This window comes from Dermacentor variabilis, chromosome 9 (assembly GCF_050947875.1).
Source record: "Dermacentor variabilis isolate Ectoservices chromosome 9, ASM5094787v1, whole genome shotgun sequence".
NCBI lineage: Eukaryota > Metazoa > Arthropoda > Arachnida > Ixodida > Ixodidae > Dermacentor > Dermacentor variabilis.
Window position 1 is genome coordinate 37,425,254 of NC_134576.1, and position 26,737 is coordinate 37,451,990.

General features: G+C 52.5%; 1 protein-coding gene across 1 annotated transcript in view; it reads left to right on the forward strand.

Moving 5' to 3' along the window:
- Mkp3 (Mitogen-activated protein kinase phosphatase 3) overlaps positions 1–26,737 on the forward strand; it is a 92,393-nt gene that overhangs the window by 26,815 nt on the left and 38,841 nt on the right. Inside the window, exons 2-3 of the mRNA XM_075704150.1 lie at positions 14,372–14,668; positions 16,950–17,135. Of these exons, the coding sequence (XP_075560265.1) occupies positions 14,372–14,668; positions 16,950–17,135 (483 nt within the window). The remainder of the gene's footprint in view (positions 1–14,371; positions 14,669–16,949; positions 17,136–26,737) is intronic.

Here is a 26,737-nt window from a genome sequence, read left to right on the forward strand (position 1 = left end):
CTCTAGCGCTGCTGTCTGTGTGCTCGAATCTCAGTCGTGGCGGTTCAGCCACACAGCACGGGAACTAGGGTGTGCGTGCAGTATACGTGGATTTGCCTAAGCGTCGTCCTTCTGGCTTGGAACCGCTTTGCGACGTTTTGAATTGATAAACTCGGTAGCCGTGCTGTTTTGTTAAAATTATTATTCTTTCGAAGTTTAGAAGGATAAAGCGTAATAACTAACGCAACAAGAAATAATGAGGCCATATAAGCGCAGACATTAAAACAAGTTCACGCATCTGGCGCATAATTCTCGGGGTAACGGAAGAATGGCAGTGGCAGAGTAAGTGTCGACGGGAAACTGCCCAACAGAGCCCCCTCGAGCGGAAGTCGAGATTATTTCTGTCGTCATTTACTGGCAGGAAGAGCACCGTTGTCCTCTCGACGTCGCGAGATGCTGTAAGGGGACCCTGAAAACCTTTTAACAAGAAACGTCAGAGGGCGCGTGCTGCTCAGCGGGTGTAGAGTTACTGTATATGCTACCTTTGGTAGCATATACAGTAACTCTAAGCGGGTGTTCCTCACGCCGCTCTCGTAATGCGTGCGCTTACGAGAGGCTCTTGCGTTGACCCCTGCGGGAGGAGGCGAGCAGGTCGTCGAGGTCGAAGCGAATTCGGACACGTTCGGGGTAAACGGGACGAGCAGTTGACAGACGTATGCTACGAGGCACCGCATACGGAGAGGGGGGAGGTGCAATTTCACGGAGCTGGCGGCCTCGCGTCGGAAGGCTGCAAGAGTCCCGCTCGTCGATTTTGCAAGCGCAACGACGGAGCGGGTGCGTCCGGAGGAGGAGGACAGCGTCGGAGCGGAGCAGAATCTGGCGTTCTGCGGCCGACTTCCTTGTTTACGCTACGCGGGCCTCCGTGGCGCGATTCACTCGTCCGCGGCAGCTGGCACCTGTCCCATGCGACCGCGGTGGCGCCATTCGGGCCTCTTTCGTTTCTTTTTTCTCTTCTGTTTCGGGTTCTTTCTCGCTAAATTTAAACGCCCCCGCTCCCTCTCGCGAGTAGTGGCTGTGACGCACCGCTGCGCTATGTCGACAAGCCGTGCGTGAGCGCGCCCCTGCGAATCGCCTTTGGCAGTCCAGTGATGGCGCGGGGGAGGGGGAAGGCCGGCAGAGGGGGGAGGGAGTGGTAATGAGGTAACGGAGCCGAGCCTTTTCGACTCCCCGCGCCCCGCGGGGCTTATATCGACTCGCGCCGCTACTCTTGCATGCTGCTCGTGGGCTGCGCCCGTTCACGAGGGACCGCCGCCGCTGGCCGTTTGCGCGCCACGACGCACTGCGGCGCGTCGGCGAGCACTCGCTTCCACGGGCCTCGCGGACGCCGTCCTTTCTCTAAAGGCCGTCCGCAACTGCCTCTGCGCAAGAGGCTGAAAACAAGATGGCGTCTCTGAAGAGACGAAACGAACTCCTAGAGGGACATATCGGGTCCAGGGGAGACCCCCTAGCGCAGCCAAAGAAACCCGCGGAACTAAATGGGTCCGCGGAAGAAGTACCGATCCTGGTATTCGTGTGGCCTTCGTCGTTTGTTCTGTCATTGACGGCGCCCGACATCTCGCGCAGAAGATCGGCACTCTTCAAAGGCGCTAACCGGGGTTTCTAATCCGGACGCGGCCGAATTTCGCCGTATTCTCAAACTTCGCAGCGGCGACGCTTTAAGATAATCGGGAAAGCCCGTTGCAATACTGTGAGCCAACGAAAGGGATATCGAGTTCGACACTACCTAGAGCGCCATCCAAAGCTTTGCCATCCTTCTGAGGCACTTATTTTTGTTGTTCCACGAGGAGGGGCACTTGTCCGGGCAGCCATTCACGTAAAGGTCGCATACAAGGTGACGGCGCGGTCGTCGTATGGGCGTGCTCCCCCCCCCCCCCCCCCCCCTCTTAGCGCGACCTCCTTCGCAATCGTGGAAAAAGCTTTAATCGCTGTCGGGGGCTCTGCGTCACGCGAATCAGTGCGCGTACACACGACAGGCGGATCTATATCCAGGAAGCTAAGCGTGAGGCATTTCCTCTTAGACAAAGGAAACAAATAAAAAAAAAGATCCCCCGGCGGAACTGTCGCGCGGTGACGACACCATCCGTCTCCCTTGGAAGATTATTTTGCCCCTTAATAGCCATGCGACTCGCTCACTGTTATGCAGACCGTTGCCCCGGCTGTGGCAGCTCGCCCACAATCTTCCACGTCACGATTGAGTGCACTGCAAACCTCTTTCCTCCCTTGCCAACTCTCCTTTACCTCCTACGCGACAAAGAGCTGTGGGACGATGCCCTCCGCGACGGACCTCCCGAGGTCCCCCGTTCTGTGATACAACGGGCTCGAAACATCGCCGGAATCATCTTAGGGACCCTGGACTGAGGGTTCCTCCCACACTGCTCTCGCCATTCAGATATTATTAATGAAGATGTTTTACTCTCTCTCTCTCTCCTACGAGTTGCATGGAAAAACCGCAAGTCTTTGTCATATCGATGAGGGCGAGCCTGGCTTGCGTGCAGGAGAGGGTATAGCCCTTCAAAACACACGGCACTCCCTCGCTCTTCTACAGGCATAGGCACACCGTTCGCATGTCCGGAGATTTGTGGCCATCCGCCAGTGTAGTTTGTGTAATCTGATAGTGATACGGAAGCGCTGGAGAACAGAGAGCTCCGCGGTAGTTGGTACAGATTCACTGTTAAATGCGCGCAAACAAACGGACACAGAGCACACGTCAGTTATGTATGCTAACGCTGACAACAGAAGCTCAGAGAGATTACTGAAACATTTTCTTATTAACAAGAGCTGCAAATAGATGCGCGAGTTCTTCGTATCGCTTCTAGAATGTCACGTGCTGTCCACGGACGCGACATTTTTCAATTTCTTCCCCACATGTTCTTTGTTCATCTCTCTCTCTCTCTCTGCTTCCTGTATATTTATTCCTCGTTCGAATAAACCAGTTGAGTGCTTGTGGTCGTAGAATTTCCTACTATGATTGCTAGAGGGAACTCTGGCGCTGCCGTCGTTCAAGGAGTACGTGGATTTGTCTGATCTTTGTGCTTGTAGATTCAGACGTTCTTATTACTTTGTTTGTTATGCTTTATATGCCTTCATTATCGTAAATTTCGGAGCAATCTATACTTTTCGAACTGCAGAAGGCGCTGCGAACGCGCAGAATCGCTACTAATTGCAAACATCGAGCTTGTCGAGGTGGCCAAATTGAAACGCGTTTCAAGACACTGGTTTGCTTGCAAGAAATTAGAAATTTGGAGAAAGCTTAAGCTTCGCCTTTAACAGTGGAACGCGATAGCATCCAAAAATCCCTGACTAATTGTCACGCTTTCCGGCAACCTCAGTTTTCTTTCGGATGCGAGCGCCATCTGGATGCATGTTGTTGCAAAGAAACCGAGCGCGCCGCTCTATGAATGGTGGAAACGCAGGAAAGGAGCTTGTGTTTGAGTTTCGGCGTAACAGAATTATGTTTTCTGGAATACTTAAATTACATCGGCGCTACAATGCCTGTAGGTTGTGTTTAGGTCGTACTTTACTATTCTTCTGACGTATTTTACTTTGACAAAATCAATTAGTTTAGTAAAGCCTCTGCGCCACGCGCAGGGCCTGCGCGGTTGTGGTTCGGAAGGATTTTTCGCGAAGCGACGTTCGACGCCGACACCGAACTTTCGTACTTCTCCTATTTTTTTTTTTTTTCTTTTTTTTTGCGACACGGTGCCTGTTCTGTGCGCATCGCGAATGCACGGCCGGACTTTTCTTTCAAGAGGGAAGCGAGCCTTCCTTACTTTTATTGCTTTCTCTTTCACTGGCCCCCGCGGACTCCGAGCTGTGCGCGAAAGAAAGGACCCCGCTCCCTCCGTTCGGTTCCTGGAAGTGACCCAGTGACGACGCTTCGGGCTGTCGGGTGTTGTTTCCCGCGCCTGGGGGCGGCGACGGGGATGGAAACCGCGGTTGGAAAAGCGCGGGACGGGCAGACTCGCCCCACCGGCCCTAGAGAACGGACCACTTTTTCACCAGGGGCTAAAACTGAACGTTTTGTGTATTTTTAACTTGCTTTTTTGACCTTCTCAGTGTAATTAAAGTTTGTTTTAAATGTTCAACTGCGTTCGACCCGTTATCTAGCTGGACAGCGGACGCTTTGATCCCGTCAAGTGCGATCCGCGAGGCCAGCATAGTGCCCTTAACGTTCTCGCGTTACTGTATACATGCAATCGTGCGTGGCGTAATGGTCTCAATATTGGGCATCTGTGCTTGAGGCTCTGTGTTCGAATGCAGGTGTCGGACAATTTTAATAGTGTTTATTGATTACGCAGTACTCTGTTGAAAATGACGAGTTTACCAAAGTTGCGAAGCCGCTTGAAGCCAGAAAGACGAAGTTCGGGGAAATCCACGTACTTCCCACATTGGCTGAGCCGCTCCCGTAGACAGCCTCTGGTAATTATTGCGTGCAACTCTGTGCTTGTAGTATCCGATGTAGTAGTGTCCGTTTGTTTTCGCTCTCTTACAATGCACGGGGAAGCGATATCGCGCCAGCATCTTTGTAGCCGTATGTTGTGCGAGGCGCCCATCTCCGGTCCGACGACGTGAATACTTTTTTTTTTTTCGCGGAAGGTGCAAGTTGATCGCGCATGCCTGTCTACACGCACGACGTCTGATACGAGCGAGTGTGTTTGCCACGGGCACGGTGTAACCACGGCGGTGGCCCGGTGTTGTGCTCGCGGCTGCGCGGTGCGGCTGGTTCACGTCGGGTCCGCGCCTCGAGGAACTGCCTGCAGCGCCCGCGACATTAGCTTCCGTCCCGCAGAGCAGCAGAGAACTGTTCTAACGCTCGCGATCACTCGCCATCGACTGCCTGGATGCGATTGCGGTGATCACTAGCCGTCAAGCCGAGCCGAGCTCTTTGTTGGCCAGTGTACGTTGCGTTTAAATTTTCGACGCTGTCCCGGTTGCAGCCACATGTGCAAAAGGCAAAACGAACAATACGTCATGCCGGCGCGGGCGCATCCTATCCGGTCCGCTCTCTCATCTTGAGGGGCTCTCTACTCACGTCGTTCTCGTCTGGTTCGGGACAGGGCGAGACTCGGGGATTTCCATGAAATGCCGTGGACACACGGAAGACTGCCATTTGTCCACGTTCTTCGAGCGCACAAACAATTTCGCTGCAAGTTGGGTCGTGATTCTGCACGGTCGCAGATAACTGCCAAATATTTCTTTTCTCTCTCTCTCTCTCTCTGTGTGTGTATGTGTGTGTGTGTTTTCATGTTGCTACGGCCGTGGTCTGTTGCCCAGTACAGTAGTTTTGGCAGTTCCAACGAGATCGCGCGGACGCGTCGACACTGGTTACGCCGTTACCTTGAAGGTCGCTTACGAGACGTAGGGTGCTACGCAAAGCTGTGCCAACTGTTAAGGGAACACAGCAAATGCTGGATCCAAGCATCGCTTTGTCATTGACGCACTTCCAAGACGGCGCGCGCTAAGTGCACGTCCTTGCGAACGCTGCTAACGCGAAGAAAACAGCGAAATCGAAGATAACAGTCATGACCGTGAAAAGGTCAAGTGTCCCTAAAACGTCACTCGAGCCCCCTCGAACACCCATGGGCAGTGTGTGGCCTCCGGACAACTAGTAAAATAATTCTGATCGCACAACGCTCCAAATAACCTCCCGCTCTTGTAACTTTGCCCGTGCATCATCCTTACAAGCCCTCCGCACATCTCTTAGAATTTTCAGAATACGCTTGCGCGTTTGGCTTCTCGAACAGCTGCGCCCATTTGGCATTGGAGTGTTTAAGCCTGTCCATAAACTTATTCAAGCTTACGTAATATACCGGCACTACCGATGACGCATACATGCACAGCAACGTTGGTGGCGTCATCTGCAACGAGGACGTCAAGTATAGGGCACACCGAACAGTAATTGGAATGACTATGTTCCACCCATCTGCTTGCACAACAGCGTTGGCAGGAATAACGATGAGCATTTGTGGGATTTTTATTCCCTGTCTGTGAGAACAGCGGTGCCAGGCAATCACTTCTGGCGCGTTGGGGTTAAACGTAGCGTCACGTGGTGACGCTACCAGCTCTGTTACCGTCGACGTCACCGGTGCTCCGGTACACCATTAAAGGTAATAGGTTCGCGGATAGGTCTCATGAGCTCTCCATTAAATTGCTTCTCTCTCGAGACTTATGTTCACGTTTCACGGCAGCCTCAATCGCAGGAAGAGCTTGCCAGCAAAATGATGGAAGGCTAGGTAGTCGTAGCCTCCGCTTAACGCTGACGATAGGTATTTTTAGCTTTTCCGCGAACGTATTAAACCATTTAGTGAATACCTCGATAACGGAGACACGGACGGCAGTAGCAATGCTGGTAGCAGCGACATTATCTGATGCTTTGTTCAGCCAAAACGTGAGTGTTCCCGTCCAACGAAATCTGTAAAAAGGCTGCATGTTGAGCGATCGTGTCCCTGCCAACGATTTACATAAACTGCTTAGCGGCATGTGATTAGCCAATGGGATAACAACGCTTTGACCTTTGTGATTAGAATCTGCACCGCAAGATGGCGCCACCAACACGGCTGTTCACGTCTGCGTCTACGGTAACCCCTGTTTCGTAAATTAAAGGTAACGCGTCACAGGGACACGCTATTACAATGTTTATGTTTACGTTTCTGGGCGTTTGCAGTCGGAGCAACAGATTCGCTCGAAAATAATCGAGGGCTAGCTATTCGTAGCCTCCGGTTATGCTGATAACGTAACGGTCTCGTTGCGGTTGGCGCCCTGCATCGTTTGCAAAATGCGGAGAGCGGGTCTCTCGCACGTATAACCCTACGTTGTCCACGTCCCGTCGCGGCAGAAAAAGCGGCCGTGGGCGTTGGTTTGGCGGGGCGCCTCGCTTCCGCCGATAGCGGCAGGTCGGCCGATACGCGCGGTGCTGGTCGGAGCGGAGCAAACCGTGAAGGGACAGCGTCGGCACTTCCGGTGAGACCGAGTTGCTGCGACTGACTGTGCAGGGGGGCCCCTAAGCGATATCCTCTCTCTCTCTCTCTCTCTCTCTCTCTCTCTCTCTCTCTCTCTCAAAAGCTCGGATCAGGCCGGGCTGATAGGCTCCCGGCGAAAAACGATCTCTTACATAGCAGCTGACCAGTTTACGCAGGTAAAATAATTGCGCGTGAGCGCAGCTGTGCGTTGTATCAGTTGCGAGGTTTAAGTTTACACACACACACACACACACACACACACACACACACACACACACACACACACACACACACACACCTGAGTAGAAGAATCCGAGGGGCTCAATTTTAGTATTATTCACAACCGTATGGCTTCTACGTCTGTTTATTCACAGCTGTGTATGTATATATATTTACCGTGCGTTTCAGAAAACACTTTCAATTTTTTTTTTTTTTTTTTAAGTTGCGTGTGGGCAGATAGCACAATTCTAGTCCATGAAGTGGTCAACCCGAAGAGGCGGGCATTACTTGCACATCGAATTGAAATGTATGATCGACTAACAAAAAAAAATCACTAATTAAGCTTTAACTACTTACATTATGGCACATATTGCAATTTAAAAATTCTAGTCGGGGACTTCGCAAGGCGATCGGATCCACTTCGAACTAATTCTCAGGATGACCCCAGTCTCGAGATATTAATTCCCGAACTTTGCGGAGAAGTGCATCGGCGTTCCAGTTACTTTTGTGCTTCAATGCACGAAACGACGTTTTGCTCAGATAGTAAGTGGAACGACAGTGCATTTTTACCGCATTCTTGACAGTGCATTTCTCGTAAACGGCGTCATCCACACAATTCTTTTTAAGGGGATATGCCTTGCAGTCTCACCCGCTAGAATTTGTAAATTGGGATATGTGCTATAAGGTAATTAGGAAAAAACTTAATTCCAGATTTTTTAAGTTAATCGATTATGCATTTCAATTTATTGTGCATGTCCGCCTCTTCGAGTAGACTACCTCGTGGAGTAGAATTGGGGTATCTGCCACAGGTAATGTGATGTTTTTTTTTTTTTTTGATAGTGTTCTCTGAAATACCCAGGATATATATGCCGGGAATTTTTTATATGGCAGAATCAAAGTACAAAATTACATTATGGGTTTTTGCGTGCCAGAATCACGATCCGATTATGAGGCACGCCGTAGTGGGCGGCTCCGTAAATTTGGACCGCTTGGGGTTCCTTAAGGTGCACCTAACTCTAAGTACACGGCTGTTTTCGCATTTCGCCCCATCGAAATCCGGCCGCCGTCGCCGGGATTCGATCCCGCGACCTCGTGCTTAGCAGCCCAGCACCATAGCCAATAAGCAACCACGGCGGGTAGAACCAAGGTTGACTATCCGAAAGTAGTGACCCGGGGCCAGTAGCCACGTCCACACATTGGTTTCTTTGAGTCGTTCATTATTTGTTTGTTATTATTGTTATTTCCTTCGTTTGCGTCAGCAATCTCCCTGCCGTCTGTTACTATATAGGGTCTCTCGCTGCCATTTTCATTTAGGGTTTTCCCCACACCGTGCTTAACACCCAGCGCATGTGGCTCGCTATAACTATAGGTTCGCTCGGATCTATCGCGCGTTGCACTTATCGCGAGCGGATGTCGTCCCCCGGCGGCTGAGGCAGCAGCTATCGCTTGACGGCTCGTCTTTCTGACGGGCGTCGCCGTATTGAAGCGCTTACTGAGCTTTCCCTCGCGCGCGACGTGCGTTGTTGTGTGTCCGTCTCCGGGATGATGTCCGTGCTGACGTTCGGTGTAGCGCGCGCGCCCTGTCTTGCTCAGTACCAAATGGCCGGCTCGACCATTTCGTATGTGTTTGTTTGTTTGTTTTTCGATTTTTTTTTTTTTTCGGGCCGTCCCTCTATGGGGCTTTTTCGTCACCAAGCAGGCCGTCTGCCAAGGATCTTCCCTTGTTTCTACCCCTCAAAGCTTCGTATCAGTTGTGTGCAGTGCCGCTTAAGGCGTGCCCACGTCCTCCGCACCTTTGCCCTCCCTGCAGCAGTTAAGCTCAACTGCAACGCACTGCATTGTTGAATGACCTCGCTGGTCACTGGCCCAATCCCTTTTGCGTTCTCAAAGGCTAACTGCGGCGCAATTTTAGACCACGTACGAAGCTCGACTTCAGAAAGCGCATGCATATTATATATATATATATATATATATATATATATATATATATATATATATATATGTGACGATAGTGGGAAGCAACGTGCTTTTCTAAGTACAACATGGTAATCAGCCGCCGTACGCATGCGTAATCATTGCGCCTTGCACTTATCACGCTGAAAATGACCAATTTCAAAATCCAGAAGCCGTTTTGAAGCCTGGTTAAACGACGAAGTATCGGCCCCCCAAATCCGTGTATACCGTGATAATACACATCGCTGCCATTCTAGCTGGTTGAACCGTCACACTCGAAGCTGCCACAGACGCTAGCGCCGTAGTTCTCCTAGTAAGCTGTGCGCGAAACTGGTTTACGTGGATGGAAGCTTCTTTCACCTCGAAACCAAAGCGCAGGTTTTCAGGGATGGAAACGTCCGCGCGAGTCCGCCACCTGGACCGACCCGTGGTGCAACACCTGAAGGCCGAGTGAACTGCACGCGTCCAAAGTTTTGCGCTCCAGCTTGCCTCTACAGCGGGGGCCGGTTAATTGCGGCATTGTCCACGGAACGAGGACTGGAACGTTGCTAAGAGCTAGCTGCCAAGCGGGCTACGAATGGGAGAGTCAACAGGCGTTGGCTCAGGGACGACTACTCCGTCGAGCCACTACCACAAGTTCTGCATGAGGAAGGCCTGCGCGCTTTCATTTGAGTAAACAACCATGCCGCAGGGAAAGCTTCGCGAAAAAAGACACGCAGATACCGCTGACGATGCCTGTCGATGTAAGGGGACAGCCGAACGGCTTCGAGAGAGCTCTTCACTTCATTAAAGGCATACTGCGTTTGACGGTGCAAGCTTATTGCAGGGAGGATATTTGGTTGGCGTTTGTCGTTCCATTGCGTAATTCCGTAGAGAACAGCAGTACATAGGCCGCCAGCGCGTGTGTCTGAAGGAGCTACACGCGCGCTTTTTGCCTCAGCTGCGAAAGTGCAAGCTCCGACCACCAACCACGAGAACGAGCGAAAAATCAAGAGAAAGCTGTGCGCTTTAAAAAAAAAAAGGAGAACAACGAAAGAAACAAAGAAGAAGTCATCTCTGGAGGCGCACTCGCGGCGGACGCAAAACAGCACGGTGTACCCTCGTCGTCTCATCTGGCCTGCGACGAGGGGCTCTCGTTTCCGAATCCTCGTCTCTCGTCAACAAGCGACCGCTGACTCAGCGGGGGCGGCCGCGACATCTTCCAGGGTTCCTGTCACGCGCGTTAGCCCCGCATTGACCGTTTCTTCTTTTCATTTCTTTCTCCCTTTCTTCGTCGGTTATTTTTCCCCGGTGTCATTTTGGCCCGCTCGCATGTGCTGGGGAATGTATTTGTCGTTTCCGGTTACCTCGAACATTGCCCACCCTTATGCCTCGTCGTCCTGTCCTCTCTCGCCGATGCACCAATGCGTGAAGGACTGACTGTCTGTGGGTTGGCGTTTTTGGTCCACAGGGCCTGGAATATTGCTTCGCCTGCAGTATCGGTGTCTGAGTTTCCGTTCGTTAGTGACGAGCAGTTTCGCGTTTGAGAGGAGGAAGAAGCAGAAGTAATAGACGATCCAGATTTGCGAAAAGCAGTCTATATTAGAAAAACGGACTGCGCGGCTGGTTAGCACATGTTAGCAGCTAAAAATCGTGCCCGGAAACAAGACAGCACGGGAGACGCGTCCTGGCGCGCTACTTATCTGAGCGCCCGGTCACTCACGTGTCTTGCTTGTCATGTCTCGTTTTCGTACCCTGGTTTTTTTTAGCTGCTTGGAATCTGCCTTGTTTTCCCTAAACATCGAATAATCTCGTATTGATCTCATTCCGGCTTTTGTTCATAATCTCTTAATATCTAAACGCCATTGAGCACGAGACATATCGGTTGCGTTTGCCACGCCCTTCAGTCTGTGCCTGCGACATGTCACGTTAAAAAAGCCTTATCAATACTGGACAATTAATCGCGCGAAGCAGCGTCACTTGGGGCACGGCGTGTAATGGCGTGAGGCGCGCTCATGACGGCGAAAAGCATTCAAAGGCACGCGGGCGTTATTTAGGCGGCAGATGGCAAACACGATCTGCCGGTGCGCACGCACCTACAGCGGTAGTTCTGTTGTGGAAGGGTTGAAATCTGGGCCAGTTGGTACATACTTGAAGGAAAAAACCAGTCAAAAAACACAAAGTACAAGAGGAGAGGTTTTGGTGTGAGCAGTCGTTGTGGTGTGAACCTCTCCTCTTGTCCTTTGTGTTTTTTTACTGGTTTTTTCCTTCCTGCTGTTGTGGTTTTGTAGTTCCAACAGTGCGGGCTCAAATGACTATCTCTCAAGGCCGACGCTTAAATCTACAGGCAGGCTCCGAGCACTTTTGGAAGGCGCCACAGGTGGGCGACGTCTGGAGCGTAGATTACGCTCGACTACATGTGCCCTTTCTCTGTCCTCGCCTTTGGAACCCACCATGTACAGGCGTTCCCTTGAAGCTGTGGCGTGTTAATTGCTGGTGATGGGGGCGGCTGGTTTTTCCCTTATCTTTTTTTCTTTATTGTGTTGCTCTAAAGTGAGGAAAGACACACAGAGTGAAGAGCTGCACTTTACTGTCCCCACCAAGCAGATATCTATCCGTGCGAGGGCGCCAGCCGAGTATGCGTCGTGCGACAAGAGCAGAAGACGAGAAACGCTTCTGCGGCGGCATGCAACGAGCAGCCGAAGGGACGTTTGCAGACTTGGTAGATGTGGCGTCCTGTGACGTCACGGGAGAGAGTGCGCGTCGTGGAAGAAGAAGAAAAAATGAATAAACGTAAGATGAGGAGGGACTGGAGCGGGGGGGGCAGAGTGGCCATAGGCGATGAGGACGTGAGAGGGTAGAAGAAAAAGTGTTGGTGCCCTCTGGCAGCGCCGAAGGGCAGCGGAAGTTGATGGCCGCGTCGGCGGCGTCTGCATTTGGTTTCGGTTGGCGTTCTCTCGTCCTCCTCCTCCTCCTCCTCGTCTTTCGTACGGCCCCGTCCGCCGTCGTCGTCACGGTTGCTGAGCGTGTTGCTCGCTCTGTTCTGCCGCGGAGGCGGACAGCGGGGAGAGCGGACGCCTCCATGGGGCCCCCGTGTTGTGTTTTGGCTTTCAAACCGGACGTAAAATGAGTGTGGCTGACTGCGGGAGCCGAGACGGGGGTTAGTTGTGCGCGGGGAGTGTATGCGTGCCGTGTCTGTAACCTCCAGTGCCTTTCTCCTCTTTTTACGGTCCCCCTTCCTTTTGTCTGCGGCGTTCTTTCCTCCTCGTGTCGGTCGTGGCCGGCGTGGCGGGAAGCCGAGGAGTGGGGTGCGAGATAGGCATCTCTGCGCGGCGGGCATCAAATGCCGCGTGATCGTCGTCGTCTGCTGCGCTGCTGTCTCTCCCTCTCTCTACGTCCTTTCGCTCCCGTCGTCGTCTGCCCGCGAGGTTTCAGTTCTATGTGGTGCCTGCATGCCATGCCGTTTTCTCTATTCGAACTGCTTTTATCTTGGACTAGTTCTTCTTTTCCTTTTCTTTTCTTTTGCTGCTGTGTCTCGCTTTGTTGCTGTTGCTCGGGTCGTTTCCGTGGCGTGCGCGGATGGGGGAGGCGGCTTCTCGGTCGAGCGGGTCTCGATGTGCGAGCCGTGGAAAGGGGGGGAGGTGTCGCAGGGGTTGCCATCGAAGGGCGCCGCGCAGCGGTGCACGAGAACACGTGCAGGCTCGCAAAGATTGAGAAAAGTGCGGCTTTGGCGGGTTGGGGGTGGGGGAGTTCGTTCAGCTACGCGCTGTGTCGTCCGGTCCACTTTGCGTCGTCGTGTCTGAGCTGTCTGTGCCACGATGAAGGGAGGCGTGGACGTCTGAAGCGGTCGCGTATCTTTGTCGCTTTCGTTTCTCCGTAGTCGATCAGCGGGGCGCACCGCTTCTTCCAGACCCATATGTGCGAGCGGAGAGCTTCCCAAAAGAGGAAACCAGGGGGTGCGGCTGTAAGTGAGCGGGTCAGCAGTGGAACGCGTGCTTGTCGTGGGCTGGTGTAAACGAGGAGTGGAGGCTTTTGCGTCCGCGTGCTTCCGAGCAGCGGTGAAGGGTTGTTGTTGCTACAGCTGGTGGGAGAGCGGTCACGTGTTTGGAAAGGTTCGCGGACAGCGAGTCGCACTCGGTTGGCTTGGCTTCACGTGGTGGCGCTGGAGGCTGCTGGCAAATAAAAGACGCTTTCCTTTTTTTTTTTCGCAGTTGCGGTGTAGCGAAGTTGGAGAGTTCGGTGAGCGTCAGTACATAACACCTGCACTGGACATTGTAGGGTAGGCTTACGAGGGCTGGCGATTTTGCCGAACAGCCCTGGGACTGGCAGTACTTATTTGATTTATTTTGTTATAGTGCCGACAGTTAAATCTACTCCAGGTGCACAATAACGCACCCCGTTTGTCATCACGAACTTCAGGAGTCCAGCAATGAACACACTTTGGCCACAGCGCTTACTTAAAATTCTGGATAGTTAAGCAAGCACGGACATATTTGTTTGATGTTCTAGGTCCCTGTTGTTGTTCTTTTTTTCATTTCTTTAGTGCATGTATTGTGATTGAAAAACAAAGAGCCTAGTCGTGTTTTTATTTCTTTCTTTATCCGTCGTGAAGCACTATTGCTGTCGTACCAGCTAGCCACAGCTCTTTTCCACTGCCAGCAGTTCAGACCCTTTTTAACATCCGGGCACATTAATCTTCATTTGAAATCGGGCTCCATAACCTGTCGAGGGCATCAGGCGCCCTTAGGCGCTATGTGTTCTATAGAAAACAAAACTGTAAACTCTTACCATGTGTAACGATCAGTGGAACGAAATGTGATAGCCGAAGTTAAAAGCCGGGAATACGGCGGTGTCGATTAGAGAGGAAACGGGAGCAGCCGGTTGGCACTTAGAGAAAGAAAAGGAGCTGGGCAGGCCACGTGATGTGTAGGGCGGATAATCGGCGGTCTATTAGCGCTACATAATGGCTGCCATCGGAAGGGAAGCGCAGGATAATTTGTAGGGGTAAGATGGTGTGAACCGGTGTTGGGCAGAGGTAATTGGGGATCTCGGGAGGAAGGCTTCCGTCCTGCAGTGGACACAAGTAGGCTGGCGACGATTGCGATGGCCCCGTGAAGATGCAAACAGTTGTTTAAACCGAGTGCCTTGTTCGGAGCGTATACCCATGTCCCACACGTGTAGCGGCGTCGCGCTGAAACCCCTTCCCCGCGCGCGTGACGCAGGCGGCTTCTCGGAGTTCCACTCGCGCTACCCGGAGTGGTGCGACAGCGGGGAGCCGCAGGAGCCCGGGCCCGGCTCCTCCTCGCCCCCGGGGAGCGCCGCCAACCCGGGGCCCGTGTCGGTGACCACGACGCGCGCCCTGCTGGGCCTGGAGACGCTGCGCATCTCGACCGAGTGCGGCTCGCCCAAGGACCCGCGCGACGACCCGGACCGCTGCGACAGCGGGCTGGCCCGCGACGACAGCCCCGGGGGCGCCGACCCGCCCTTCCCGGTGCAGATCGTGCCCTTCCTCTACCTCGGTGGGTCTCCCTCTCTCTTTTTTTCTCTCTCTCTCTTTTTTTTTTTTAGTGCTGCTCTACCGCGGACACAGATAGGTACGCGCAGTTGCCTCCTCACCAGATATTTGGCTCGATGAGTGTTCACACGATCACTTTGGTCTTTATGCATGTTGGCCCCCTCGCGTTATCTGGGCCGCGGTTCGCTACAAAGAGTTAGAGCGTGGGGCAAATCGACTCTGAGGAATCCCGCAAGATGGAGGAAGATTTCTGAAAGGGAAAAAAAAATGTGATCATGCACAGTCGGTCATTACGGCCGTACTACAGTCGTGTGGATGACCATTTCTAGGTGACTAAACAAGGTACTTAATTTTACCGACGAATTTCAGCTACCGATTCAAAGAGCAGTGAGCATCGGCGAATGCGAAGTTTCTAGCCTATGACGCGTGTGTCCAACCAGCTCTGGCTTATTGCAGAGTGGGTCTCCGGTAAACGTGTTGTAGGTTTGAGAATTTGTATCTGGTGGCGTAAACTGCGTTCGGAATTGGTAGCTGAAGCTCGTTAGTAAAATCGAGTACATTGTTTAGTCAGCGATGTTATTTACTCTACCGTGACCAGCTGCTGTTATAAGAAGGTAGCAGATAGCGTGACTATGCTGGGTAGTATAGTAAGGACAACAACCTTTTGTTTTTTCGTGTTTTTATTGACTTCGCCCTCCTCGAACAAAAAAATCTGATTCGTTCAAAATTTAGAGAAATAAAACTTACTAAACAGAGCCACAATAACGTCTAAAGCCACAAACGCGGATTTCGGACACATCCACATTGCTCTCCTTCATTTCTCTGGTATAGAGGAACAATGTCGACGCCAGATTTTCGTCTGGTGACTTTTGTAAGAATCTCTGTCGCCTCGACGACCCTGAATTGCGCGGTCCAATGTTGTAGAGACGCTGCTTCAATAGGTGGGGCGGACTGGAAAGGGAGGGGTCCGCAAAGTACAACACCGGCAGAGTTACTCGTACACAGCGAACATGTATTTCTTCGGACAAAGTGTCGTTTGTACAGCGCGTCTCCTCGACTGAGCGAGGTGCCTCCAGCGTTCTGCCGGCAGCGACGCCACCGCTTTTACGGCTTACGAAGAGGCAGTATAGCATCGGACGACCGCGTACCATCTGGGATGGCGGTCGCTTGCCCCCGGATCCCGCGCACCGTGTTAGCACACGTGTGGCAACTCCAGTCCGATCGTAAAGAAACAATTCTTTTACGAGGGGCTGGGGTTGCCGTCGAACACGAACGGTAGCCCCAGCTGCGCGCCCACGCAGGAGGTCGTTGAGGTGTCCGGGTACGCGAGACTGCCGGGCGTCTGCTGACCCGGCTCTGGTCGCGTGATTGTGCGCGTCGCTAAGCGTCTATTTTGCGGCACGTATATATGGCAGAGGCAGGACAATGCCGCCACCTGGTGCGGCAGGCCGGTGACCGAGTAAGAACGAGATGGAGAAGTATCATCTTCCTAGTGAATTATGCTAATGCTTGAACTAATAAAACCCGGCCGCCGCTCGAGTAGGCGACAGTGTTGGTACAGGTGCGTAGAGGTAAAAGATAAAACGTGTTTACTGCTTACAAGACCAGCACGGCACAGCGGGCATGGCGGACAGCCTAGCCGCACTGCGTCGTCTTCTTCGGCGCACTGACGATCGTAGTAGTCTTCGTCGGTCGTCCTGCTCGTGCCACCGCCAGAGCACTTCGAATTACTAAGCCGAATACCCCGCGGCAAACGTTCCTTTTTTTTTCGAATCTGCACATCTCGGAGGACGCGACGTGCTTGGAAGACGTCGACACGCATCCACTTGTAGAATAAACCGGAGGAGTGTCGCCGCAGAGATCGCGGAAGGAGCGCGTATGCACGCTGGAGGTCGACACACGTCGTCCCATGTAGCACGTGCACGGTGCGTCGCGTCACAGCGGACTCGGGGGAACCTCAACGTTGTCGATCAGTTTCCAGCACTGGTGCCAGAGGGCGCGCCGGCTGCTCTCTTAGCGAAGCCTCCTGCCAAAAAAAAAAAAAAAAACGGCACAGGTTGACTTGAGGGAACCCACAGCCCGCTTTCCCGAACGGTCGTGCGCGCGCTGTACGCCGACCCCTCGAATTGGCTTCGCCGTGGCCACCTTGTAAAGCCCTTCTCGTTTGCAACAGCGCGCGAGGCCATATAGCGGTCAGCCTTTGCTCGACAAGTGGGGCCCTTCTGTCGCGCAAACTCCGTGGGGGATCCGAGTGCAGCGATGACGGCGCGCACTGTGTCGCGCAGGCAACGAGGAGAACTCGCTGGACCTGGACTCGCTGGAGCGGCACAACATCCGCTACGTGCTCAACGTGACGCACAACCTGGCCAACGCGTTCGAGGGCCGAGGCCTCAAGTACATGAAGATCCCCATCGAGGACCACTGGTCGCAGAACCTGGCATCCTTCTTCCCGCAGGCCATCGCCTTCATCGGTGAGTTACTCTCTCTTCTTTTCCGGCTGCCACTGGGGTTTGCTGGTGCAACCGCATACGCCGAAAAAAGAGTTGGCTCTGACCACTGAGGGCTCGAACCTGCCGACGCTTAAGTGCATGCTGGTTAACGCTCGGAAAACGTACTTGATGTCGCATAACTTGTAAAAGCAAAGAGACTTCCTGGTGCTGTCGGCGCAGCGGTGCATTTGGTGGAGCTGGTGACATTTCGGAAATTTTGGAGGCTGAAGGCCGAAGTCGGCTGAAGCGAGGCGGTGATAATTGGAGGTCGCTGGGAGCGCGGCCTTCGTCCTGCAGTCGTTAGAAATAGGCTCATAATTATTATTGTGACGATAGGTGCGCCGAAGAAGGCGGCGATCAACTGCATGTTTATCAATGACGGTTATCGTATGTGTTACGTAATGACCAATTTGTGGAAGGCAGCGGCGAAGTCGCGATATTCTCTCGTGCTCAGAGTCTTACAGCACGGGAGTCTTCGTACGGCTGTTTCTCTCATTTAAAGGATGTTTGAGTGTTTATCGACATTCATAGCTGCTAAATGTCCACATTTCACCCACGGGAAACCCGTGGTAAATCTTCTACAACTTGGAAAAATATACTTTACTAAGGTTGCTACTTGAGCCCCTTGGTGTGACATTAGTATGCATGTCACGTCGCGCGTAGAAGACTCGGACAGTAGCAAGCAACGACAATACGTACACGAAAATGCGTGCCTGTAATTTTTTTTTTTTTTTTTTTGCTTTCCAAGCCAGCTTACCAACACGCCCAACAAATGGCAATGCTCAGCTCCTTTTTATATGCGAAAGCGCGCGGTGCTGTTCTAAGCTGGCGATTCAGCCAAAGGAAACTAGCGTATATGTTGGCTCGTGTCCACGACAGGGCGCGCACGTCTCGCGACGGCGGCTACACGCTTCCTGCATGCATACACAAGGCTGCGAGGGTGAACGCGTACGATCATTCAAACCCGATGCACCCACCTCGGAGAGCACGTGATTAATTTGCCGGCCGCCAAGGCCGTCTCATGCGACGTAATTGCGCGGCTTATTTACATTCCCCCACGAAGGCGTCGTCGTCGTCGCGGGAACGAGATGCGCGCGCCGTGCATGGCTGTCTTAATAAGGTGTGCACGTGAACGGCGCGTGTTCGTGCAGCGACCACACCAGAAAGCGTTTCCGGCGTATCGGTGCCGCTCGGTAGGCCAGCGTGTTTTGCAAAAAAAAAAAAAAAAAGTTGCGGGTGACATTCGATTACGTGTAATAAAAAAAAAGGCAGTTTAAGTGGCCCTTAATAACCACCGTCTGCTCAGTGTCGCGCTCGTCTGCTCAGTGTCGACCGCCAGAGTGTCCGCCCTTGTAGCTGTCATTGCAGTGCCGGCAGCCGAATTCACAAAGTTCGTTGGAAAGTGATCTTTCCCGTTGACTGGTCATCTTTGGTAATAATATTGCTACATGCATATTGCTTGTTTATTTTGGCCAGTGCCCAAAAATATTGGCTGGAATTTCCCCTTACGAACAATCTTTGCGTAACAGATATTTTGTGAAGTCGGGCCGAGGTTATTGTGACACACGCGTGCAGGTTGTCTTTCGCGTAGCGCGCTGGTATTGCGCGAGCTTCTTTTAAAGCGGCGCTTTCTTTTGGAACTCTCGTCGACTTTGTTGACCGTGGATGTCTTGCCGAATAGCTCAACCCAGGCTAACGGATATTGGCTCACAGCCATCTGGTACAACAGCTTCGTTTCTGCCGCTGGCAGCCTCTGGGCCCGTATTTTAACAAACGCACCCGCACACGCGCTGGAATTGTTTCCGACAGTGAATTCCTGGCAATCCCGACGCTGGACACATCATCGGGGAAGGCGGCCAGCCAATGGCACTGGCAGGAAGCACTTACGAACGAAAGGCTTCGTGATCCGGCCCCAGTGCCCTGCGTGTACGGGGCAACAAAATAATATTGCGCGCACCTCGCGCGTCACAGCGTAGCATTTAAGTGAAACGTTTCAATCGAAGTTTCGTGCTTCGCGTAACATCGATTTCAACGAGTGCGTCGTATCTACCGCAACTTTATTACTGTTTTCCTTGAACGCCCGTCGCGCGTCGAGCGCGGCACCGTCTGGCGCGTCGCCCTCACCTGTCTTCATCTGACGCGGAAGCTGTGATTGCGCCGCGTCGTCTGCTGCTGCTGCTGCTGCGTGTGGCTGCGCCGTCTGGAAGCGTCTCGCCAGAGGCGGACGCGGCGAGGACAACACGCCGCGTAATGAATGAACGCCGCGCGAGGTGGTGGTGTGCGTATGCGCGGGAAGTGCAGGCCCGTATGGCGTGCGTTTCTGAGCGGCAGTCACGTCTCTCTCTCTCTCTCTCTCTCTCTCTCATTGTGCGCTCTAGTCGTGCAGGGTATACTGCCGTGTGGAAAGGTGGGATCGCACGACGTGCGTTTGAGAAAAAAGATGCACCGGCGAAACGTGCGAGTCTGGCTGCTTGTTTTGCTTACCCTGTTCTTTCTTCCTTAACATTTTTTTTTTTTCGATGTCGTCTTGCCCTTTGTTTGATGTGAAGCAATAGCATGTGTGTATCCTGCCTTTCGAGCAGGACGCTGATCAGTGGTCGGGCTGTTTTGCAATGAGGTGGAAAAAAAATTAAAAAGTTTTGACAATAGGTAGAAATGGTTGTTTTATTATAGTGACGCTCGAAAACAGGAAGTGAAGCAAAACTTTCTTTCTACCGCTTTGTAAATCTTATTGGTGGCTATACGCGGAGGATAGGGGAATAGGATTAATACAAAAAGCTGCGATTAAGGATAGGGCATAGGATGGATAGTGAGGAGCCTGTACAACCGGAAAGTTACGATCTTGTTATTTCATTTACGTTTCTTTGTTTAATAATTTTACGACCCCACCATTGAACCTTACCACTGCACAGGCGACTTAGCCATTCCTGTTACTGAAAGAACGCCGGAAGTAAAGGTGAACTCCAGCTACATTGTAAGATTACAGCTTTCGATAACAAAGTTGCCATTCATGACGATAACAAAGCTTTTTTTTTTTTTTCGACTAGAGAATCAAAATCTGAAAATTGGAGTGGCGCCCCCTGTTGCAGGCTGTGGTTCATCTCGTGTGACGTCAGCAGTGGCCGATTCGCAGAAAGCGACATAGAAATAGGTGACGGGGAGGTTACGTCTCCTCGTCCGTTTTGGCGTGGGCGAGGAGCAGAAGCCGGGACCTTCAGCGGCGATTTTCTACGGAACAAAGTATAAAGTGACGTATTGGCACAGAGAAAACGATGCGAATAATTTGTCGAGCTAGCTCGACTCAATATTTTCTTTTAGCTACCCTTTAAAGTTTATTATCTGTCCCTCTTCTGCAGTTTCGAAAATTTGTGGGAGTAAGTGGGCGCTCCTTTACGCGAAAACCTTCCGCATTCGGCTGCCCGCTCGATACGTGCGCGCGTCGCCGTCGCGTGTTGATCAACTCCCATTTTTTTTTTTTTTAAGCGCCTCTCTCTAGCCGCGGCTGCACGCACCGTCGGCATCCATGCGTCGCCAGATCGCTCGTGGGTGTCCGCGGCGGCGTCGTTGCGCGCGCGTGGGCGTGTTTGCGCGTTCTCCGCGCCGAAAGAAAAGCCTCGAGTGGGGTGGGCGCAGGCTTGCGCGTGTAGTTGGCTTTGCCGCGAGGCAGGCCGCGTCGCTGCTCGCGCCGTGTGGGCCGGTTGCCTTCCAAGGCGCGTCTGCGTAGGAGAGAGCGCGGCGAGAAAAAAAAAAAAAGAACGCAAAAAAGAAGAAAAAAGAAACCGACGTCGGCGCACCGGTTTGCCTCAAATCTTCCCACTCTGCGCCTTTTGGGCACGCTTAAATTGCGATATACCGCGTCGTTCGCGTGTAGTGTTTTCGTTATTCGGGGCGAAAACTGCGGGGGCGATGCTATAATACACCTGGGACCGATGCGCCTCATTTTAATACCCCCGAGCGGGCGCACGTGGGTGTAACACGACGCGAGTGGCCTACGAAACTCACTTGGGGAGAACTCTGGCGCTGCTGTCGTTGGGCTATCCGTGGGAACGATGGATAGCACATGGAATTTGCCTAAACTTCGTGCTTCGGACGTTCGTTGAGCGTTGTTTATCGAGCTCAATATACATTTTTTTTTAAATTTCCGACAGCATCTTCTAATCAAACGTCTAATAGCGTTCCAAACGCGCGAGAGAATAGGTCTCCTCGCACATACGTAAATGTTGCCAATAGTTGCGTTCGTCGCGCAATACGTTGCTGATACAATGATCGACTCGCAAAGTCACGAAGCCGTTTGAAGCCAGGCTGAAGGACGAATTGGGCGAATCCGCGTACTAAACACGATCGTTCGAGTGCCAGCTGAACCGGCGTGCTTGCGTTGACCGGAGACACTAGCGCCAGAATTAACTGGAATAATTTTTTGCAAAGAAGTGCTGAGAGGTGGAAATCTGAGTTTCTTTCTTCTCCGAGGCTGTGGAGCGGTGAGGGAGAGGGTGGGGATGAAATTTACTTGGCGTTCTTTCGCGTTTCTATATATATATATTTTTCTTTTTTGGCTTCATCTGTGGGCGCCCGCTCCTCTATCACGTGCCACATTGTTTTTTGTTTTTTTATATCCTACCCGCGCACCTATCCTCTATAAGTCCTTACTGCGCTAGAGTTGTTCTGTTGTTCGCTACAGAGAAGCTACAGCACGTGAGAGCAACGAGAAAGACAGAAACACAAGAAACGCGTGGCAGCACACCTCTCTTTCCGTAAGCAACGTCTTCGTACATACAGCCTCTCTGCTACACGACGTAAGCGAATTTCGTTCTTGTTCTTGACGTCACGACAATTTCGAGACAAGCTTTCGCACCTAACTGAAGTATCTTAAAAAGTGTTGTTCTGCAGCCTTCGTGCTAGCGAAGCCTCGGCGTTTTACGTGCGGGAAGTTTGCGCCCAAACGCATGCCCCAGCGGACGGCTCCCTGCGGGGGACGGAAACGGATCACGAAGGTTCCTTATTTTGCGGGCTGCATGCGCCGGATGTGATTGCAAAGACGGAAACACGTCATAGCCACCACGTTTGAAACACCGCCTATAGTTTCTACGGCTTCCGAAATGTCTGTAACTTAAAAAAAAAAAAAGAACTGCGTCAACACGACAGTGCACACCTCATCCGTGCTGTGGGGGTGAAGTGGGCGACAGAAGGAGACGAGGAAAAAGTGGGGAGCAGTCGCAGAGCGAGCTTGTTGCAGGTGCCGCCAGTTCGCATTATTTCGTGTTTCAACCCGCCCCCCCATCCCCCTTCCTCTTGATTTCTCGCTCGTTAAGCCGTGAAAGCTCTCCCACGCTGTCGATTAACGCAGCGAGCGTTCGCTTAACCAGTTCTCCGCCCGAGCGAGGGCGGAAGTCACAGTGGCGTTTTATATTATCTAGCCTGCGTGTCTCCTCCACAACCCGATCTTCCGCCCACCAGCTCGTTTCTCGACATCATTTTTTCCTCGAAATTTCGCACTGCTCGCGTGCTTCCTTCACTCACTCCTATACCGGAGAGGGGATGCGTGGGCGCCCGCGCTTTTCTCCTCGTGTTTCGTTTCGCTTTCTTCTTCTTTATGCGTGAGCATTACAAGTGGAAAGTGGAAAAAATCTCTATGTTTGTCAAGTGTGGGAAGCCGGTCACTTGGTACAAGTTCTCGAATACTATGACTAGATGAAAGGTGTCAATGAGAAAATCGTAGAGCAACATGAAAAGCTCCCGATGCAGCTTTCTGTTGCTCAGTACGTGCTACATAAAAGTGCTTTTCCGAGCATGAAGGAAGCCCGCGAATACACGCAAAGTGTCTGTGCATGTTTTCGCGAGTTTCTTTCGCGCACTGAAATGCACTTTTATATAGCACGTACTGAGCAACAGAAATCTGTATAGGGAGCTTTTCATGTTGCTGCACGATTTTCTCATTGTCACTTTTCATCTAGTCATACTATTTGAGAAGTTGATAAATTAATCAAGGCTAATTATGTAATTAGGCAGAATACAGGAAATGATCGGAGTATCTGCGACGGCAAGCAACATTACTTTGGTTTTGCCCAGCTACGTGGAATTTTCATGTTTTAAAATCTTCGTGCATGATAGTTGGGTCACCCTGTGTATATAACTTGCGCCACCCGCAATTGCGCTTCGCTGCTCCTCGAAGATGCCGGACGTGTGTCGAGTAAGTGAGCTCCGTAACAACACTTGCAAAATGTGTTGAACGCGTTTTAAGCCATGGATCCGGGACCTGGAAGAAGCGCAGCGTAATACTAACGCATTTCTCGCATTCACCGCTAAATCGCCACGGGGCTATCATCCGGCGGCCTACGGCGCCCCATGCGCGAACTGCTCTTGCTGCCGATTTCACGTCTCCGCCGTTCGTTACGTCTTTCAGATGGCGCTGTTCGCAGCGACAGTTAGGGGGCGCGCGGGTCCCCCCGCGTTGTTCCTCTCTCATTTGTCCAGTATCGTTTTGCGGCGCTGCAAAACTCGACAAAAAGGTACTTCGGAGTGTTTGCTTTGTATCCTCTGCCTCCTTCTCTCCACGTCGTCCTCCCTCGTTTCGTCTGTCACCGTCCGTTCGAACTATTTGGAACTATTGGGAAGAGATGTCGTCCCTCTGCCAGAGTATCGGCCTACGTGCCTTGTGAAGAGTGGGAGGGGGGAGGGGCTGCATCGAAGGTGACGGGGGGGGGGGGGGGATTAATCAGCTGCACTCGAGTCGACCGCCTAGTGGGCGTCCTCAGGGCGTTGAAGGCCAGGGAGGGGGAGAGGTCGAGAAGGGTTGGTGTAACCCCGTCGCTCTTTACACCCTTCCTCCTTCTTCTCAACACACATGTATATTTTGTTCATGCTTTCTGCGGAGATCCGAATGTTTTTGTTTTTCTTCCGCGCATCGAGCAAGACTTTCTGCCTGAGTGCTCTCGGGCGGAACCGCCTTGTCGGCCCGCTGCTATTTCGGTTTGAAGGAGCTCTGACAACACTCGGCGCCCACTGCAACCAGGGCGGGCGGCCGGATAGGCGCCGTGGCTGCCCTGTTGATTCTTCTTGCAGTCTGTGTTCGTTTCCTTTCTTTTCTGGGTGATTTCTGCTTTGCCGCGCTCGCCCGTTGGTGCGCGTCTGAGCGTGTGCTAGCCGTTCGTCTCAATGGGCTTTTGAAATTACGGCCGTCCGCCGACTGGTTCTCGGCGAAGAGAAATTCGCGAAGTCTGTTTAATCTTGTGGAGAACAGCGTCTACTCTTTCGTTCTTTTCTTTCTCATCGTTTTCACTCGGTTTCGTCTTGGTTCACTGTGGATCAGCGAAGAAAACGCCTTGTGTACCCGTCGTCTGATGAACCGTGTCGTCAGAGACGGCGGCGCAACGCGATTGGTTGCGACTGTAGCTGCCGCGGTGTGGGGAGTGGTACACGCTCCGTCTGTGGTGGCGGCCGTCCTCTTCTTTGCCGAAAGGTGAAGCGGGCACGTCTGCCAGTGTGTGAGGACGTTTCAGCACGTACTTGTGGGACGCTTCTCACGGATGCTTTATGCAAGTTTCGGAGGCCCTTAAGCTTTACCACTGACTGCAGCTACCGTTTTCGTATCGGTGCCGTTTCTAGACTCGAATTTCATTGTTCGTGCGTTTGCATTTGTTTTCAACCCCGGTGTCGATGCGTTGTCCAGCAGGCTGAACCAGCACCTTCTCCTGGGTTTGCTGCAGCAAGGTGTCGTTCGAACCCGCTAGTTTGCATGCATCACTCCGGACTCAACTTCAGAAGCGAAAGGTGTTGCTCGTGCCAGCCAATCAGAAGAAGTGACTAGAAAAGGAGATCCTCCATTGGCCCCGCCTCCGATCGCACGACGCCGACTACTGCAGCTTCAAGGAAGGATTAGCGCGTAGTGCGTGCACAATGAGGCTGGTCACTGCTGCCTTCTCTGTAACGCGCGCAGTTGGCTATCCGAGCATGCTGATTGGCTTACACTAGCCTTGGCCGCACTGCACGGAGTTGCACAGGGGGAACGCAGGTATTCACGTTCGCCGACGCGAACGCCGGGCCTTGATCGTGCTTCGCTCCTTCCAGAGAGAGAGAACATAAACTTTTATTATCGAGGTTGAGCGCAGTTTTCTTTCCCAAAATCCTTGCGCGAAGCATAGATTTTCCTACAATATGGCGCAAAGGAGATAGCACGTGCAGACGACAAGAGGACGTGTCGCGTCGTTTGTTGCCGGCTTCTGTGTCGTTCGTGTCGTTCTTGGGAGTGGCTCGTCGTAATATACCCGCCTTTTAGACGTCGTTCCCGGGCTGTTGAGGACGCCGAGCCACAGAGACGCTGAAGTTTACGGATGTACCGACCTATCGCGCCGGCCAGCAAACAGCCGTCCCCTTCTTCGTTTTCGTTACAAGAGGGGGGGGGGGGGCGCACCTATAATTGCTCAACAACCTGCAGACCACGGGACGCAGACCACCCCGCTCGCTCCGCCGTGGACTCACAACTTCCGGCGCCGTTTCGGGGACCGGAAGTGGCGGCCGCCGGGGCCCTGCCTCTCCGTTCGTGCCGTTCCCAGGCGGGGGAGGGGGGGGGACGTACATGCGGGGAGGAAACGCGCAGCGCAGAACGCGAACCGGACGCTTCGCGCCCGCGAACGAGAGGGCGCGCGGCCGGCGGTGTTTACACAGGACCGAGAAAGAAAACACTGGGGAGAATATGGCGCCTGCGTTCAGCCGCACCCTCTCCAGAACCGTTTTTCTCGTGGCATCGTTCTTCGCTCTAGTCGTTCTTAAGCCTCATTGCAGCACGTGTCGAGGGAGAGGAGAAAGGGGAATGATACGTGCGGGCATTCGATGAGGCAACCCAGACCTGCGGCGTCTCGCTGTGCAGTGATCAGAACGAATGGCGGCGCAGTTGGGCGGAGGCGAAAGTTAGAGACGCCGTCACTTCCGGTGGCACAGCTGGCACGTAAAGCGTCCTTCCTGTGTGTGTGTGTTTTTTTATTTTAACTAACGCGTGGGGTCGGGGGAGGGGGGAGGTAAATTTAAGGTATTAGTGTTCGATTGCGGCTGCGCGGATTGGATCCTTTTGTGAGCCGGTTTGGCACGGAAGCCCGTCCCAGTACGGACAAACAAAAGCCTTGTGAACCGGATGTTTCACTAACGGCAATTACTTGAGATGGAGAATTTCCGGAGAGAATGACGTCTTACCGACCACGCGTGGTAGCAGCTGCGGACGTCAGAATTAGCCCGAAGTAAGGAAATGCAATTTCGTGGCAGTGAGGCGCAAACAAATACACGTACTGGGGGTCCCGCGCCATGTCCAGTGCCTCTGGCGCTTTTTCTGTGCGTGCTATATTGGAGACGTTTTTTTCCTTAGTCTCCTTAACGTCGGTATAACACTAGGATACGGGGGGGGGGGGGGGGCTTTTGGCCGTTCTGGCAACATATGGGAAGCCGCCCGAAGTGAGCGATTGCCTTGTGGCTCAACGTGGCCGGCGCACGTCGTCACCAACGTCGGACTCGGTGTAATCGATGACACATAAGTCACTCCTTTAGTAATAATAATAATAATAATAATAATAATAATAATAATAATAATAATAATAATA